Consider the following 19,732-nt stretch of genomic DNA (forward strand, 5'->3'; position numbering starts at 1 on the left):
CACATAAAATTATAAGTATAATCTATCAATGCTGCTCGACATTTTTTAATTAACTCTCACATTACAAAAGCCAACATACACTTTACATCAAATGCATAAAACTTAATACATATTGTGTTTAGATTCAGCAGAAAGAGCAAAGGCATGGATATATTCATTTATCATATCAATCTAGTTGTTTCCCTCACTCAGTGCAGTTTTGTAAATACAAATATTTGGATGTTAGCCAAAACATAAAATAAAGTTCAGGACAGAGTGTGTGATACAGTAACAGGGGTTGAACTGAATGTCAGTGTGTGACACAGCAAAAGGGGTTGAACTGAATGTCAGTCTGTGATACAGAAATAGGGATTGAACTGAATGTCAGTGTGTGATACAGAAATAGGGATTGAACTAAATGTCAGTGTGTAATACAGAAACAGGGATTGAACTGAATGTCAGAGTGTGATATATAAAAGGGGACTGAACTGAATGTCAGAGTGTGTGCTACAGAAAAAGGGACTGAAATGAATGTACGTTTGTGATAAAGAAATAGGGTCTGAACTGAATGTCAGAGTGTGTGATACAGAAAAAGGGATTCAAATGAATGACAGTGTGATACAGAAATAGGGACTGAAATAAATGTTAGAGTGTGTGATACAGAAATAGGAATTGAAGTGAATGTCAGAACATGTGATAAAGAATTAGGGACTGAACTGAATGTCAGAATGTGTGATACAGAAATAGGAATGAACTGAATGTCAGAACATGTGATACAGAAATAGGGACTGAAATGAATGTCAGAATGTGTGATACAGAAATAGGAATTGAACTGAATGTCAGTGTGTGATACAGAAATAGGGATTGAACTGAATGTCAGAATGTGTGATACAGAAATGGGGATTGAACTGAATGTCAGTGTGTGATATAGAAATAGGGATTGAACTGAATGTCAGAATGTGTGATACAGAAATAGGGATTGAATGGAATGTCAGTGTGTGATATAGAAAAGTGATTCAACTGAATGTCAGTGTGATACAGAAAAAGGGATTGAACTGAATGTCAGTGTGTGATACAGAAAAAGGATTAAACTAAATGTCAGTTTGTGTGATACAGAAAAGGGATTGAACTGAATGTCAGTGAGTGTGATACAGAAAAGGGATTCAACTGAATGTCAGTGTGTGTGATACAGAAAAGGGATTGAACCATATGTCAGTGTGTGTGATACAGAATAGGGATGTCAGATCATGCATATAAGATAACATTAATATGTAATATAAAATTTAGCATTCAAATGAGGCCAAACTGGAAACCATCAAACCATACCAGACCTGCCGACCCAAACAAGATCATCTCAGTAAGGTAGCTGATTATTTCGATAAGTTTCAAGTTTTTAGTAACATGTCATAAAATATCACGTACTGCTATTGTAAAGTTGGAAAACATATAATTTAAAATGTTCTGTATTCAAAACTGATGTTGTGATGGTGAACATTATGTTCAGCTGAAAATTCTGCAAGTACATGTGGACATTGTCTACCTCTAATACAGTTGTACAAACCTCCGTTCCAAACCCTATGCAGCTCAATGGCTTGTTGCCATCTCTCAACTTGATGCAATTCTTGGAGAAAAAAATTTAATTTCACATCATGATGGCAATATCTCCCACCACCAGACAATATAATGTAACTGTAAATTTTTAAGGGAAAAGAATTTCCAAGGTTTCCACCACTGGTTATACTGGCTATTTAAAAATGACCTTGCATATTTTAGACAATGTCAAAAGAACTATTAATTCCCTTTATTTTGGTGTATGATTGATGGGTGTATTTTGGGTTATGGAGTATACGGCTTGGCCCTGCTTCAAATCTGCACCTATCAAAAAGTGCTAACTCTGCTGGGTCATTTTCACTTCCTGGACTTCAGAGGAAAATTGTAATTAAGAAAAGAAGATAACTTTTTTTACATTTTATATATTTGATGATTCATTCAATGCATTGATTTTTCAGAAAGTGGTATTGTCTAGTTGGGCAAAATTCAATTTCCCTGTTTTATTAGGCTTTAGATAGTGTTTTTATCTAATTCAGGCTGAATTTTTTAACAGTTGTTGTTGTTGTAGGGTTTAACGCCATTTTTCAGCACACGATAGGCTATACATGGCAGCCAGTATTAATGGTGGAGGAAGAACCCGGGAAAACCACGGAAAGAACCACCGACCCTCAAGAAGTTACTGGCAAGCTTTCTCACATACCCACATTGGCCGAATCCGAGACTTGAACCTACACAGACAGAGGTGAGATGGCAGTGATCCGTAACGGACAGCGCTTTAGACCACTCGGCCACTCGGGGCCCCGAATTTTTGAACAGATGGGAGCAGTCATTTTGTTCAGCTGTGTGCTAAGATCATGTACAATTTCCATAAATACAATATCCAATGAAATTTCAGCCACAATACATAAAAGTAACATAGAGTTATGCCAAAAATCTTTACATTGAGCATGTTGCAAAAGCAAACAACTTCACCTTACATGTCTCTATCTCAGAAGTTTATCTGTAGAGCACCCCCAAATCAACAGTTTGATCATGAAGATGCTTTGCATAAAAAAATGTGTGCAGTTTAAAGCATCTGAGGTACTACTGTAAAGTTAGCATTGTTCCCTCATTAGCTCCACTAAATCTAATATGAAACCTGGATCCAAATCAAACACAAACAAGCCAATTATCCAGATTTTACCATAACGATCTTATTTCTGTAGTTTTTGCTTTTTTTCCCTTAAATCCATATTTTAAGGGTCATTTTAGTACAACTTATGGTAAAATCTTGGCTATTGGCTATGTGCATAAACTGAACAATATCCCTGATCCAACCAATTCCTTTCTTATTCCAAACTTCTGCAACTGCTTTATAAACTTTTACCACACACGGATGCCAGACTACCAATTAATAATAGTTTCTTCAAATACTCATTCCAGTCTTGCCATGATTCACTCACAATGCCTTCCGTGTGGCTCTATTTAAATCCATGTTTCAACTTACATTTCGGGCATTCCTGTGGATAGGGGAAATGACAATTAGACAACCTGGTTACAGAAACCCAAACTTAACTTCAGTTCTCTCAGGTTGAGATCAGTGACAATGGTTTAGTTGTCAAGTTTACGCATTACAGCACTCAAAAGGTACTCTTTATTGCCTTAAGTGTCATGCCCCCCCCCCAACAAAAATTACAAGACCAGTGCCCTGTCCATGCGCTGCATCAATATTTACAACTGCTGCGTTTGTCATTTGGACCCACTCTTCCTTACCTATGAAAGGGTTGCCCATAACTATGCAGGAGTTCAACCAATCCTTGCCCACATTGCTCTTGCAATGTGGTTTTAATTCTCAATTATTCAAGACTCATAGTTTTAGGATTGGGGCAGCAACAGAGGGTGCTAAGCAGGGTCTATCAGATAATCTTATTTGGGTGTTAGGTAGGTGGCAGTCAGATGTCTTTAAGAAATATATCAAATGAGCGATAGAATTTAAAGTTTGTAATTTAGTGCTGACTTCAGTATTTCTACACATCACTATAGCACTTGAGAGAGCACTTCACTTCATATGGGTTCATTGAAGACGTGACCATCTTACAACACATTCTTCCAATGGTGTTCTGTGACATGGAATACAAGCATTTCTGGATACTGTGTGCACAGTTCAGCAGTCTCAAGGGTGCACAGACCAACAGAACCATCCATATCATATGGCATTGCACTTCAGATGGGTTCATTGATGAGCACTTCATATGGGTTCATTGACCACGTGACTATCTTACAACACTTCAATCCCCCACTGGCATTCTGTGACGTGGAATACAAACATTTCTGGATACTGTGTGCCCCCAACTTCAGAATTCAGGCTATTTTGACACAACATGTGCAGGAGTTTGTGTGTTTTTTGCTTTTGTTTGTGTGTTTTTCTGTATCCGAAAATACTAGGTCAGTGTACAGAACTGGCTTCAAGTGTTTGTTGAATTTTTGGCCGTGTCAGATGTTGTTGCTCATTTGTAATCTTTACATGAACTCTCAGATGTTTTGATTTATTTCGTCACATGCTGTCACACCCTGCTGCAGCTGCAGTACTCCACAATTAAGCTGTACCTTGCAGGAATTAGATCCCATTACCAACAGGCTGGTCACAATAACCCTTTTCAGGAGTCCGATAGGTTACAGATTTCCTATTACATACAGGATGGTGGTGCAGTTGTCACCTATGTTGCAAGCGGGAGTTCACCAGCTGTGGACTTGTTACTGTAGTACATGTGTCTGGTGGTATCTCTTGGATTCTTGCAATGTGGTGAATTTATGGTTCATTTATCACCGAGAAATTCCTTATGTGACATGTTCTGTGACCTGAGGATTTCAAATGTGACATTTTCAATGGAAAAACTTATGTTATACTCACCTTCCCATCTTTAATTTTTTTTTTTTTTAAAGGGGACCCATTTCATGCTGGTGTCAACATTTCAATCCTACAGAACTCATGGTTGTGTCCCATATCCTGTCTGGAGCAGTATTTGAGTTTGTGGCAGCAAAGTGCTTTGGCTGGAGGTCATAGTGCAGCCACATTTTTTTGCAGACCTAATTTCATTAGCAGCTGTACATTGGATACCACAGACTCATCTTTGGAGGCTGGGTATAGTTCTGACATTGTCATTGATGAAAGTCAGTGGATGAGGATCCCGATTCTTATTCAGACTATAATTCATCACTGTTGCTGGAGTTGGTATGGAGGACCATTTTATTTTAACTTTTTTTCAGTAGTCTTTGTCATGTTATACGTGCTACATCACAGTTCTCACTAACCATCTTCTTCCTGCTCAGGAACATTTGTGCACATACATTTAGTGTCATGTGCTTTGGACACCATTCCTCCCAAATGGATTGTCACATTCAAACTGGCATCCTCTTTGCGGCATCAAATTTGATTATTTTATTTTATAAATGAGTACATTGAAATCTTACTACAAACTATTTGTGCGCTTGCTTCTTATGCTTTTTTTGCAGTGTGGATAATTTGCTATTTGTGGAGCCCATCTTTTTTTTCTTCTGCAACAAACAATATGTGTATGCTGGACATAATATTTCATTTGGATAAACGCCTATTCATTCTGCGTTGTAAAGTATTTTCCGTCACGGTGTGGATATCATATTAATGATATGGACTATAATGTACTTGTATTTCTTTTCCATGTGATGAGGAAATTCCATCATATTCGGATATTACCTGGCACTCTCCTTTGTGATCCACTGTTCCTCATGGACCAGCTATAGTCATTTCGCACCAAATAAACGCTTACACCCTGTTAATCGTGAATTACACTAGATGATTCATATTACATAGAAAAAAAACTGATTCTGAAATCATTTATATAACGAAATATTGTATGACATTCTTACAATAAACGAATCATCCAACATATACGATTGTTTCTGAACTCGAGGAATATTTGAAGAATGAATTTTAAACGCATGAATTCAACAATTATTACAAACATCAATGAACACATTGTATGTAAATGAGTCTAAACGTTTGTTTTATTCGAGATTCATATCTTCCTATGAAGTCAAACCACCCACAATTCGTGTCCGGCTACTAATCTGAACCCGTGTTCCGTGAACAACATAATCTTTGATAACTTAAAGCTACATTGCGTTATGATAGTTGACAGTCGCAGCTGAGACAAGAGTGTGTTTGCCTCCAAATTGCTGAAATTGGCATGTAAGGGTCACTTTGATTTTATCGTCATCTCTAGCGTCACAAAAAAGTGAGTATTTCTGGTCATCATGAAGGCTATAAACTGCTTTGAAAAGCTAAATTACTCTGAGAATCTCGTGTTATCTGTCATGCTGGACAAAGTACGATTAGCTTAAACATACCAATATATTTGACCTGATATAGCATAATAACATTATCATCAGCCAAACTTCCTGAAAAACATGAGTCTACTTAGGAAGTAGATTTTAACAACAGTCATCTTTTTGTCTTTGACATTAGTTTTATATTTTCCGTTGTAACATATAGGATCAAATCGTTACCTCAACCATGCTAAAAAGAATAATGAGACGGCTAGCAGGGCTGACAAGAGGGAAGGAGGGCAACCGGGGGATATATATCGCTACCATTGAGGCTGTTTTGCTCAGGTTAGGTTATGATCCACATCGCTATAATGGACACACCTTCCACATGGGGGCAGCTACCAGTACTGCTAAGGCCGGAATTCCAGACTATCTGATTCAACCTTGCGTCGATGGTCCTCTAATTGATATATTAGATATATTCAGGTGCGCCCTGATAGTTAGCTTTGTGTAGAGGCAGATGTCACAGCGTGTACCTCACTTGTCAGTTCACACTTGTGTTGAATAATGCACTATTCCGCTTCTTTACTTAGTGGTATCATCACACAAATTTGGAACACTTCAGAGACATTGCATAGCTGTTCATGCCAGTCATTCATTTTCACATCCTTTGCTACAATGTCATTTCAACTGTATCATCTATTAGGACATGTGAATTCCTAACTGGTTATCTAATACATATATCTAATACTGATACCTTTAGGCACATCACGATTATCATGCAGTTCGAAACCTAGTTCATGCGTTTTCACCATAATTGCATTCTCAATCATTATTATCTTTATTTATCCTTACATTTCCTTAAAATGGAAGCCTTCGTTACAGTCACACTGTTCCATAGTCACAAGGCTCCCTTCACTTCGCTTGGGCTATTGCCAAGTTTCATGCATTCACAACTTTGCTTTTGACCCCCAATTTGTGTCAGTACTTAAATGTACTCAACTATTATGCTCTTATACTTCATACCAGCTTCCTACGGTGCATGTATGGAGTATCAGCTGATGTTTGTTTTCATAGCAATCCTCAGGATCAGGCTAAATGAGTTTTGGTTCTCAGTGTCCCTATATAACTCATATTAGCCCCTTCCCTCAAGTCTCTCTTCCTAAGTATTCCAAAAGAAAACATTCAGAACTCGGCTGGTGCAGTGTGCTGTGACAGGATTTGCCCCCATTATACTGAAGATTATCTACATTTACAATAAAGTTTATACTGAACCTATGTATTGTGTGTTATTTAAATTAACAAAATTAAGTGAACAAAAGGAAGCAAGTGAAAATTACATCTAATTAATGTAAGCTAAAGACTCAATACTTTATGTCCATGTGGTCTTTTCTTCATTCCATCCCTACACTTGATACATGTACAAGCATTCATCTGTATCATTTTGACTAAACTGTGGTTTGGTACATACAATTTCTGACCCCAAATACTGTATTATAGAGGCCAAATTTCCAAGACACAATTTTTTTAAAAAACTCAAGACTTGTCCTACAAGTTTTTAAAAAATACATTCTTTGGAACTCCTGATGAACAGTAAATTGAATATTATTATTTTTTTAATAGTAAATAAATGTTTTGAAGAATTAAGTATTTTGTTCAGTAAAATCTATATTTGTGCCAGCTGAGTTTACCTTTATATCTTTTACAATATGTAAACAAACAAAGGAAACTAACAAACGAGATTCTAATGAGCAACAAATCAGTTCATGAGTAACTGATACATTTTTTAAAATAAGCTTAGGATAAGTCTAAGAAGGTACCTATCATCTTGAATCAATGGCTGTTTCCTAGATTTGCGAGCCCTTTCGAACACATTTGTCTGGTTATCCTCAAATGTCTCCACATCTATGTCTCCAGCTCCTGGCTCTAACGACATCAAAGTATCAATGATAATGATGTAGACATTAAACAATCATAGTGATTACACCATCAAACAATAAATGATACTAATGTAGCCATCAAAGTATCAATGATACTTGTGTAGCTATCAATGAATCAATGATACTGATGTAGCCATCAAAGTATCAATGATACTTGTGTAGCCATCAAAGTATCAATGATACTGATGTCTATCATCAAAGTATCAATGATACTGATGTAGCCATCAAAGTATCAATGATACTGATGTAGCCATCAAAGCATCAATGATACTAATGTAGCCATCAAAGTATCAATGATACTGATGTAGCCATCAAAGTATCAATGATACTGATGTAGCCATCAAAGCATCAATGATACTAATGTAGCCATCAAAGTATCAATGATACTGATGTCTATCATCAAAGTATCAATGATACTGATGTAGCCATCAAAGTATCAATGATACTGATGTAGCCATCAAAGCATCAATGATACTAATGTAGCCATCAAAGCATCAATGTTACTTGTGAAGTCATCAAAGTATCAATAATACTGGTGTAGCCATCAAAGTATCAATGATAGTGATGTAGCCATCAAAGTATCAATGATACTGATGTAGCCATCAAAGCATCAATGTTACTAATGTAGCCATCAAAGCATCAATGTTACTTGTGAAGTCATCAAAGTATCAATGATAGTGATGTAGCCATCAAAATATCAATGATACTGATGTCTACCATCAAAGTATCAATGATACTGATGTAGCCATCAAAGTATCAATGACACTGATGTAGCCATCAAAGCATCAATGATACTAATGTAGCCATCAAAGTATCAATGATACTAATGTAGCCATCAAAATACCAATGAAACTAATGTAGCCATCAAAGTATCAATGATAGTGATGTAGCCATCAAAGTATCAATGATACTGATGTAGCCATCAAAGTATCAATGATAATAATGTAGCCATCAGAGTATCAATGATACTAATGCAGCCTTCAAAGTTTCAATGATACTGATGTAGCCATCTGAGTGTAGCCATCAAAGTATCAATGACACTGATGTAGCCATCAAAGTATCAATGATACTAATGTAGCCATCAAAATACCAATGAAACTAATGTAGCGATCAAAGTATCAATGATACTGATGTCTACCATCAAAGTATCAATGATACTTATGTAGCCATCAAAGTATCAATGATACTAATGTAGCCATCAAAGTATCAATGAAACTTGTGTAGCCATTAGAGTATCAATGATCCTAATGTAGCCATCAAAGTACCAATGATACTGGTGTAACCATCAAAGTATCAATGATACCAATGCAGCCATCAAAGTATCAATGATAATAATGCAGCCCTCAGAGTATCAATGACACTGATGTAGCCATCAAAGTATCAATGATACTAATGTAGCCATCAGAGTATCAATGATACTAATGTAGCCATCAAAGTATCAATGACACTAATGTAGCCATCAGAGTATCAATGATACTAATGTAGCCATCAAAGTATCAATGATACTAATGTAGCCATCAGAGTATCAATGACACTGATGTAGCCATCAGAGTATCAATGATACTAATGCAGCAGTCAGAGTGTAGCCATCAAAGTATCAAGGACACTGATGTAGCCATCAAAGTATCAATGATACTAATGTAGCCATCAAAGTATCAATGACACTGATGTAGCCATCAAAGTATCAATGATACTAATGTAGCCATCAGAGTATCAATGATACTAATGCAGCAATCAGAGTGTAGCCATCAAAGTATCAAGGACACTGATGTAGCCATCAAAGTATCAATAATACTGATGTAGCCATCAAAGTACCAATGATACTAATGTAACGATCAAAGTATCAATGATACTGATGTCTATCATCAAAGCATCAATGATACTGATGTAGCCATCAAAGTATCAATGATAGTGATGTAGCCTTCAAAGTAGCAATGATACTGGTGTAGCCATCAAAGTATCAATAATATTAATGTAGCCATCAAAGTATCAATGATACTAATGTAGCCATCAAAGTATCAATGATAGTGATGTAGCCATCAAAGTATCAATGATCCTAATGTAGCCATCAAAGTACCAATGATACTGGTGTAGCCATCAAAGTATCAATGATACCAATGCAGCCATCAAAGTATCAATGATAATAATGTAGCCCTCAGAGTATCAATGATACTAATGCAGCCTTCAAAGTTTCAATGATACTGATGTAACCATCAGAGTATCAATGATACTAATGTAGCAATCAGAGTGTAGCCATCAAAGTATCAAGGACACTGATGTAGCCATCAAAGTATCAATGATACTAATGTAGCCATCAAAGTACCAATGATACTAATGTAGCGATCAAAGTATCAATGACACTGATGTCTATCATCAAAGTATCAATGATAATGATGTGGCCATCAAAGTATCAATGATAGTGATGTAGCCATCAAAGTATCAATGATAGTGATGTAGCCATCAAAGTATCAATGATAGTTATGTTGTTGTTGTTGTAGGGTTTAACGCCATTTTTCAGCACACGATAGGCTATACATGGCGGCCAGTATTAATGGTGGAGGAAGAACCCGAGAAATCCACGGAAAGAACCACCGACCCTCGTGATAGTGATGTAGCCATCAAAGTATCAATGATACCAATGCAGCCATCAAAGTATCAATGATACTAATGTAGCCATCAGAGTATCAATGATACTGGTGTAGCCATCAAAGTATCAATGATACCAATGCAGCCATCAAATTATCAATGATAATAATGTAGCCATCAAAGTATCAATGATACTAATGCAGCCTTCAAAGTTTCAATGATAATGATGTAGCCATCAGAGTATCAATGATACTAATGTAGCCATCAGAGTATCAATGATACTGATGTAGCCATCAAAGTATCAATGACACTAATGTAGCCATCAAAGTATCAATGATACTAATGTAGCCATCAAAGTATCAATAATATTAATGTAGCCATCAAAGTATCAATGATACTGATGTAGCCATCAAAGTATCAATGACAATAATGTAGCCATCAAAGTATCAATGATACTAATGTAGCCATCAAAGTATCAATAATATTAATGTAGCCATCAAAGTATCAATGATACTGATGTAGCCATCAAAGTATCAATGACAATAATGTAGCCATCAAAGTATCAATGATACTGATGTAGCCATCAAAGTATCAATGACAATAATGTAGCCATCAAAGGAGGACTGAAATGGCAACTTCCAATGCTGCTGCTTTCTGATCTTCTCAATATGGTCCCCAAACAAAAGTGGGAACCAAAAGAGAGAGAATACAGTGCTGCCACATGGTGAGATTTCAGTGAACAAGATCGTAAAAGAACATTTCTTCTTATCAATTCTGGATAGATGAAAGCCATCATGGCATTCACCTTCATATGGTGAGTTGTCCTGTTGACTAAATTGGATATGCACACTATATGATGCTAACTCAAGTATGGAGGAAGTATGCATAACTTTCCTCACCAAATCTGGGATAGCATGCAACACCTGCCTGCTGACCTTATAGCACATGGAGCCAAACATGTTGATGGCAGTTATGTCTTTATCATGAATTAGCGCATTTGAATGGCATGGGCCTGTATGTGACCTATACAGTCAGTAAGAAAGCTGCAGGTAAATTACTCACAAAAATGAAAGCCCAGAAATTACTGTGGTTGTGAATCCAATCTGCAAGACATCAGATAATTTCAGCAATCTATGCGATTGTGGTAGAATTTGGAAAGATGGATGCTCATCCTCTTTATCAAAGTCTACCAAGGCAGAGGACAGTAAGAAGTCAGCAAAATATGATACATTTCATCAACTGATGCCTTAAAACTGAACTGTCTGCTACACAGATGGACTAGAGTTTCAGGTAAGTTTGGGTTATCCTTAATTGACAGTGCACTGTCATTCTCCTGCATGCCTTGTGTAAAATGTCACATGACAGGTATCATGCTCTGTCATCACCATGCATGGAGTGGCACCTACCTAGCAGGTATGCTAGCAAAGCTGGTGTCACCATATCCAACACAAGTCAGGGGCCAGTTGATGAATGTTGGGTTTTCATTTGCATTTGGTCCAATTCTGTTCAACAGTTTTGTAAAGTACTGTTAAGTCATTTTGTGTGAAGGCTTTACTATTTTTAGTAACAGCATCCATATTTGATGACAGACAGGCATCACATGTACAAAATGTACAGTCCTAAATACCAAGGAGCTTTCTCTGAAGTCTGGCAAATTTCTGTTATATAAAGTTTTGTTTTAGTTTAAGTAACAGCAACCATCTTTGATAATGGATCAACTTCATTTGTACAAATTATAAAACCCTTTATGCTAGAGTGCTTTCTGTTAAATCAGATCCAATTCAGTTTTGAGCTTTCTGAGAAGTCATTTTAAAGCTTTTCTAATTTTTTTTTTAACCGTGATCATATTTAAAGGAGGAGAGGCATCACTGGCACAAATTTTGAAGCTATTCATCCCTGGATCCTTTAACTTAAATTGGTTAATATCTGTTGAACACTTCTTGGAGTGAACTGATAAAAAAGATTTTCTATTTTTACTGATGGCAGATTAGCATCCTTTTGGATAAATTGGAAAGTCCTTTGTGCCATTATGATTATGATTTCTGCTGAATCTAGTCAAATGAAGAAATATTTTAGAGATTTTTTTAAAAAATTTTATAGCAGCCATATCTGTTGGTGGATGCGAATCATTAGCATAAACTGAAAGCCCTTCCTAGCTGTTTGCTTTGTCAAACATGATCATATTCTGTTGAGCAGTGTTTGAAAAGTCAATTTAGTTAGTTTTCTAGTTCTAGAAATGGGGGCCATATCTAATTGGAGATAATCAATATCAAAATAAATTTGAAAGGCCATTATGTCAGGTTGCACTCTGTCCAATTTGGTCAAATTATATTAATTTTTTCTTCAGAGGAAGACATTTAAAGTTTTTCTATTTCTTAATAATGGTAGCCATATTTGATGGCAGATAGGCATCATTTGAAAACATTTGAAAGCCATTCATCCAAGAATACTCTCTGCCAATTTGGTTGAATTGGCCCAGTGATTTATGAGAAGCAGAAAATAGCAATTATTCATGGATGCATGATGGATGCAGGTAATAACATAAGCCCACTGGGCCGTATGGCCAGGTGTGCAAAAAATCCCTAATTGGTAAATTGACTTGAAATGTAATTGAGAATGAAACTTTCCATCATGCTACACTGGGTGTTTAGGAGTAGGAGATATTTTCACTCAGACTGTATCCCTACCTTACCAAATCTCCAAATCATGAAGCAATATAAAAATATGAATACAAAAGAGAAGCTGACAAAAAAAAGACTTACTTTCCAAATGGAATCTGGGCTGAGAGGGAGACTGCTCACTCTGTGTGTCTATCATCCCAATAGTAAGTAATGGAGCCACTCTGACAACGTTGGAACTAAAATATGTACATGACAATCACAGATTATTGAAGAAACAGAAATAAACACATTTTTTCAAAAAAATAGGAAGATTACTTAAGGAGTTTTACAGGTATGAGATGGTATAACTAAACCTTTGAAGGAAACAGGTCCAAGATATTCAAAATTTTGACTGGTTCTGTATTGCTTTTGTAGCAGATGATTTTGATTCTCTTCAGAAAAGATTATGTTCACACCTCGTAATGCTTTTTTTTGTTGTTGTTGTTGTGGGGTTTAATGCCATTTTTCAGCACATGATAGGCTATACATGGCGGCCAGTATTAATGGTGGAGGAAGAATCCTGGAAAACTCTGGGAAGAACCACCGACCCACGAGAAGCTACTGGCAAGCTTTCTCACATACCCACATTGGCCGAATCCTAGACTCGAACCCACGCAGACAGAGGTGAGATGGCAGTGATCCATAACGGAGAGCGCTTTAGACCACTTGGCCACTCGGGGCCCCTCACCTCATAATGCAAAAGGTACATATATGCCAATTTGCCAAAAATATGTCATGTTACTTCTTGAAAAAAATAAAATTATCTATAACCTGGCCTTGCAGTAATGAAAGTATGTGCATATAAATGTTATCCAGCAAATCAGCCAGTCAGCCATCAAATTATAATATTGGACAAACTGACTTGGGTGAATTGATTGGGACAAATTGTTCTGATGTGATAAATTCATGAATAAACAAAAACTGCATTGTTTTACAAGAAAAAAAAAAAGATCATTGTTTAACAAGAAAAACAAAACTAAACATAGTCCCAGTCTGATCTCTTTGTCACTTACTGGGTGTGTCACTCAAAATATCATCCTTCTTAGACTTTCACCAAGAATACAAGGACAGCAGAGCAGGGAGGGAGAAGGGAATTTGTTAATAGCAGGTAATTAATTACATAATTAAAATGAGTTGAACCCCTAGAAACTACATTTTAACTGTAGCAATTTATTATCTGCTATTATTAATATTGCTGACTTTACTGGAAAGAGATTGATGACCAGCTAATAAATGTCAGCGACACGAACCATATATTACCAATAAGATTCGACTGCTCACTGGAGGATGGCTTTTATAATTTTTCTGTGCTAATACAATCAGCTTAATGCATGAATGCCTTTGTTCTGGTATGCCATTAAATGAAGGCAGAATGAACAGAGGATTTTGTTTTGTTGTTCTTCTTGTTTGGGATTTAACACCATTTTTCAGTGCAAGATAGACTAAGTATGCAGCCAGTATAATTGGTGGAGGAAGAACAAGGAAAAATCCTGGTAAGAACCACTGACTGAGGAAGATACTGGCAGCTTTTATTCACATACACTGGCCAAGCCTGAGACTTGAATTCACACAGACAGAGGTGAGATGGCAGTTCATTTCATGATATCATCACCAGGGAAATTATTACGTTAGGCCCAAGATGAAACAAAAGCTCTAACCTCATGGACTTTGATTTTCATGAAGGAAAGCTCACACTAATTCACCTACAAATGGTGGCAGCTGAAATATAAGAGGTATCACTGAGAGGGAGAAAGAGATGTTTCCAACCATTTCTCATATCTTTTTATTTAGCCAAACAGAAATGTAACACTCTACCTGCAAAAAATGTATATTTTGATCATCCTTAGCGCAGATATGACTGAGGTTAGGAATATGAATTGATTGATAGGGTACCAAAAGTAGCTGGATCCTGGCCAGAAAGACAGTTTGACAAAAAAAAGAGAGAACTGAATCATAGTTCCCAATGAAATAAGAACAACTCTTTTCTGCAAGTCATTGCTAAAGAAAGAAAGAAGACTATCTTTAAGATCAGGTTCTTGAAAGAAGCCTAACTCAGAGGTCTATAAGGAAGGTTAGTTAATGGCCAAAGAACGTAAGAAGACTTCTACCTATCGTGAATGATTGACTTATTTGGCATACAGCTGATTACACTTCAAACCGATAGTGTCCATCACCCAGTTCTGGGGAGGCTTAAGACGCAGTTTCTTGTTCAGCCTCATTGTAAACAAGTCTACCATTGTTATTTTGCCCAACAGAAAGAGACATGAATGGTGCAGAGACCATTCAGGGAGGACTGGACAGCCCTGACTCAGTGGACTGTGTGCTGGAATATTTCTCTTGATTGTAATTGGCAGACTCTGAGAATGATCCACTCTGGCGCTGTCCATTGTAGGTTCCAAACTCCAAAGCAATGTGAAGGGACAAGAGTGCCTCAACAATATCTGAAGTACACTACAAGTGATGTGTTGCCCACGACTATCATAATGCAACTGTATCATGCACCCTTGTAGTGCTACAAAAAAAATGTCACATATTTCTAGGCTGCTGATATGCAGAGAACCTAAGCCTTGAAGGAATAATTCCTCTGATTGGTGAGCACACCAGCCCAAATGTGAGGCATTTTAGTATATAGAAAAGAGTGAAGTTTTTGGGCATGAATCAGAACAACCAGAAAAACATCTTCATTTACCCACAGAGGTGGTGACAAAATAAGGATCTCTATTTCCTAACTGCTACAGAAGCAAAGGCTTTCTGCTAAGTCCCACATCTCATCAGCCACTAATGTGCAGACGGACATACATCTGTGCAAGACACTTGGTACAAGCCAAACAGATGGGACAGGAACCTAAAGAAATCATTTTATGGATGTATTTGCAACTTTTTGTGGCATCCTGAAAGGTATAAAGCAAGTCAGCAGAACAAACAAATGTTGAGATGTTGAGAAGAAAAAGTGTACCAAGTAATATCTATCTGAATACTAGCACCAACAAGGTCAGGGGAGATTATGGAAACACATTAACTAGCGTTTGTACAAAGTGAAGACCAGTGACAAATGGGGATCCTGATATAAATTAATGCAAGGACTGGAAAGAAAAATGTTAATTGAAACAGTGAAAATCATACAATTGATTGAAATTATCACAAAAGACTCCTAAATCTGTGAAACATTTGAGATCCCGGAGACATGTGCTATGATGCATTAAGTTCAAGGAAAAAATGACAATATTCCAAATGATGGAAGTGACTACGGCTCAGACCCGGACTGTATTTTTGTTCTAGACCTCCAATTACTACTGGAGGAGTGAATACTAACCTTGGACTGAGGACTAGTGCCATGACATAAAATACCAATGTAATAACTGCAGGTAATGTATTACTGTTATTAAAACAAACTTAAACCTAAATCCATCATTTCAAAATACAGAAATCACTTTATTCAACAAAAAGATTTCATGACTGTAGGGCTTGGAATTTAGCTATCAAATAATGGTAATATTCTTATGTAAATTTAGGTCACTGAAACCAAACCAACCGTTACATGATACATGAAATATTTACAGGAATTTAAACTCTGGGCAGGTACTTAAAGTCAAAATTTTAATAAATTCTGATAAAGAATTATTACCTGTTATTGTTCAATTTATGTTTGGAAGTTTGAATCTGTTCTTCAACCAGGCTTCTTTGTCTTTGACTTTCACCCTTAGTGCATTGGCCTGCATAAGGGGAGACAACACTAGAGGGATGAAGCAGAGTTCCTTCTCTTGGCAAAAAACCTCCTGGAAAACAATTATTCCTTAACTAAAATTCCCAAGTGGGAAGTTTTCAATTCAGCCATATCTGATGGCATATGAACACCATTTCAAACAAGAATACTTCCAACAGTACATGTTACAGCCTTCTTGTGACCCTTCCCTACATGTAACTTTGTTCTCTGAGTCAGCGACTTTAGCATTTGTGATAAGGTGTGAGTTTGGATAAAGTGTCATCAAAATAAGTGTCAGACATAAAATTAAAACCTGGATAAGTAAAAAGATTTACACTATCCTCTGTTGTGACCTGATCTTAAGACAGGTGATATGACTGAATATGTGAGATGTTCTAAAATCAAGACATATAAGTATATTTACGATATTTACATTGATTTAAATGTTATACTCATATATGGACAATGGTCATTGATTTATTTTTCCCTTCCCATGACTTTAACCTTGAAGCAGGGACTGTGACTCATAATGAGACAAGAAGCATGGCCAAGGTATGCAATGTTTCAGCCAGGTTTGAGAAAAATGGGACCAAATGGCCTCCTTTATTTGAAAAAGGGGGCCAATGGTGTGCTCATAATGGGCCAACCTCATAATAAGTGATGTCATTTATCTGGTCTATTTTACTTGCTATTGCCATGAAAAACTAAATTAATTACCTTCATTACTTTATGATTCTCCTCTCTGATAATTCTGACCTTGCATCAACAGCATGGGAAAATTTAAATTCTTCTACTGCCTGCCCCTCCAACATTATGGTCAACAGTCCTTGCAATGTGTTAGCTTTCCGACAAGTTTTTAAGTGTACATGAATGTTGTTTAGCAGCTAAAGCCTCATTTACAATCAGCTGACTACAAAGCATCATCTCTAAAGGATAAAGTTATGGGTGGGACAAGCCAATGCTAAAAGAATGACAATACCACAACATGACACTAAACTTAAACTAGGAACATAAAAAGTGTCTCTGTAAGAGACAATTCTCTGAAGATAAGCCAGTATCACAACATTCAAATGCCACTTAGATAATTCATATTACAGTAAAATAAATCTGAGGACTGACCATTTTAATTTTTGAAGTTCATTAAAGTGTAAGTCACAAAAATGTTGTGCAAAACTATCATTTCCAGAGAAGATAAGTTTGACCAACCTTTCTTTCAAACAAAATGACACACTATTTGTTATGTTGGTGCTAAAGATGACAATGGTCATGAAAATCATATGATGACATAAAAGCAACATATTTGGCAACCAAAAAACTTAGGGTCACGTACACATTTTTGCAACTGTCCCTGATGTCTGCTAGTGTATGTACATATTTTGTCTTGCAGTCCCTGATGTCTGCTAATGTAGTCATGTACATATTTTTGCCTTTAGTCCCTGATGTCTGCTAATGTAGTCATGTACATATTTTTGCCTTGTAGTCCCTGATGTTTGCTAGAGTAGTCATGTACATATCTTTTCCTTGTAGTCCCTGATGTTTGCTAGAGTAGTCATGTACATATTTTTGCCTTTAGTCCCTGATGTCTGCTAATGTAGTCACGTACATATTTTTGCCTTGTAGTCCCTGATGTCTGCTAATGTAGTCATGTACATATTTTTGCCTTGTAGTCCCTGATGTCTGCTAATGTAGTCATGTACATATTTTTGCCTTGTAGTCCCTGATTGTTTGCTAGAGTAGTCATGTACATATTTTTGCCTTTAGTCCCTGATGTCTGCTAATGTAGTCATGTACATATTTTTGCCTTGTAGTTCCTGAAGTTTGCTAGAGTAGTCATGTACATATTTTTGCCTTTAGTCCCTGATGTCTGCTAATGTAGTCATGTACATATTTTTGCCTTGTAGTCACTGATGTCTGCTAATGTAGTCATGTACATATTTTTGCCTTGTAGTCCCTGATGTTTGCTAGAGTAGTCATGTACATATTTTTGCCTTGTAGTCCCTGATGTCTGCTAATGTAGTCATGTACATATTTTTGCCTTGTAGTCCCTGATGTTTGCTAGAGTAGTCATGTACATATCTTTTCCTTGTAGTCCCTGATGTTTGCTAGAGTAGTCATGTACATATTTTTGCCTTTAGTCCCTGATGTCTGCTAATGTAGTCACGTACATATTTTTGCCTTGTAGTCCCTGATGTCTGCTAATGTAGTCATGTACATATTTTTGCCTTGTAGTCCCTGATGTCTGCTAATGTAGTCATGTACATATTTTTGCCTTGTAGTCCCTGATTGTTTGCTAGAGTAGTCATGTACATATTTTTGCCTTTAGTCCCTGATGTCTGCTAATGTAGTCATGTACATATTTTTGCCTTGTAGTTCCTGAAGTTTGCTAGAGTAGTCATGTACATATTTTTGCCTTGTAGTCCCTGATGTCTGCTAATGTAGTCATGTACATATTTTTGCCTTGTAGTCACTGATGTCTGCTAATGTAGTCATGTACATATTTTTGCCTTGTAGTCCCTGATGTTTGCTAGAGTAGTCATGTACATATTTTTGCCTTGTAGTCCCTGATGTCTGCTAATGTAGTCATGTACATATTTTTGCCTTGTAGTCCCTGATTGTTTGCTAGAGTAGTCATGTACACATTTTTGCCTTGTAGTCCCTGATGTCTGCTAATGTAGTCATGTACATATTTTTGCCTTGTAGTCCCTGATGTCTGCTAATGTAGTCATGTACATATTTTTGCCTTGTAGTTCCTGAAGTTTGCTAGAGTAGTTATGTACATATTTTTGCCTTTAGTCCCTAATGTCTGCTAATTTAGTCATGTACATATTTTTTGCCTTGTAGTTAATGTCTGCTAATGTAGCCATATATATATATATATATATATATATATATATATATATATATATATATATATATATATATTATATATGCCTTATAGTCCCTAATGTCTGCTAATGTGGTCGAGTATATATTTTTGCCTTATAGTCCCCGACGTCTGCTAATGTAGTCATGTACATATTTATTGCCTT

At 36.5% G+C, this 19,732-nt stretch overlaps 1 protein-coding gene across 1 annotated transcript in view; it reads right to left on the bottom strand.

The window, feature by feature from the left end:
- The window catches only part of LOC149801585 (uncharacterized), a 125,109-nt gene that overhangs the window by 44,840 nt on the left and 60,537 nt on the right, over positions 1 to 19,732 (bottom strand). The window contains exons 14-16 of the mRNA XM_089956813.1: positions 16,626 to 16,776; positions 13,103 to 13,197; positions 7,635 to 7,740 (exon numbers count right to left, since the gene is read on the bottom strand). Coding sequence (XP_089812939.1) covers positions 7,635 to 7,740; positions 13,103 to 13,197; positions 16,626 to 16,776 — 352 coding nt within the window. The remainder of the gene's footprint in view (positions 1 to 7,634; positions 7,741 to 13,102; positions 13,198 to 16,625; positions 16,777 to 19,732) is intronic.

The sequence above is a fragment of the Sinohyriopsis cumingii genome, chromosome 4 (genome assembly GCF_028554795.1).
Source record: "Sinohyriopsis cumingii isolate HCF-2022 chromosome 4, ASM2855479v2, whole genome shotgun sequence".
Lineage (NCBI taxonomy): Eukaryota > Metazoa > Mollusca > Bivalvia > Unionida > Unionidae > Sinohyriopsis > Sinohyriopsis cumingii.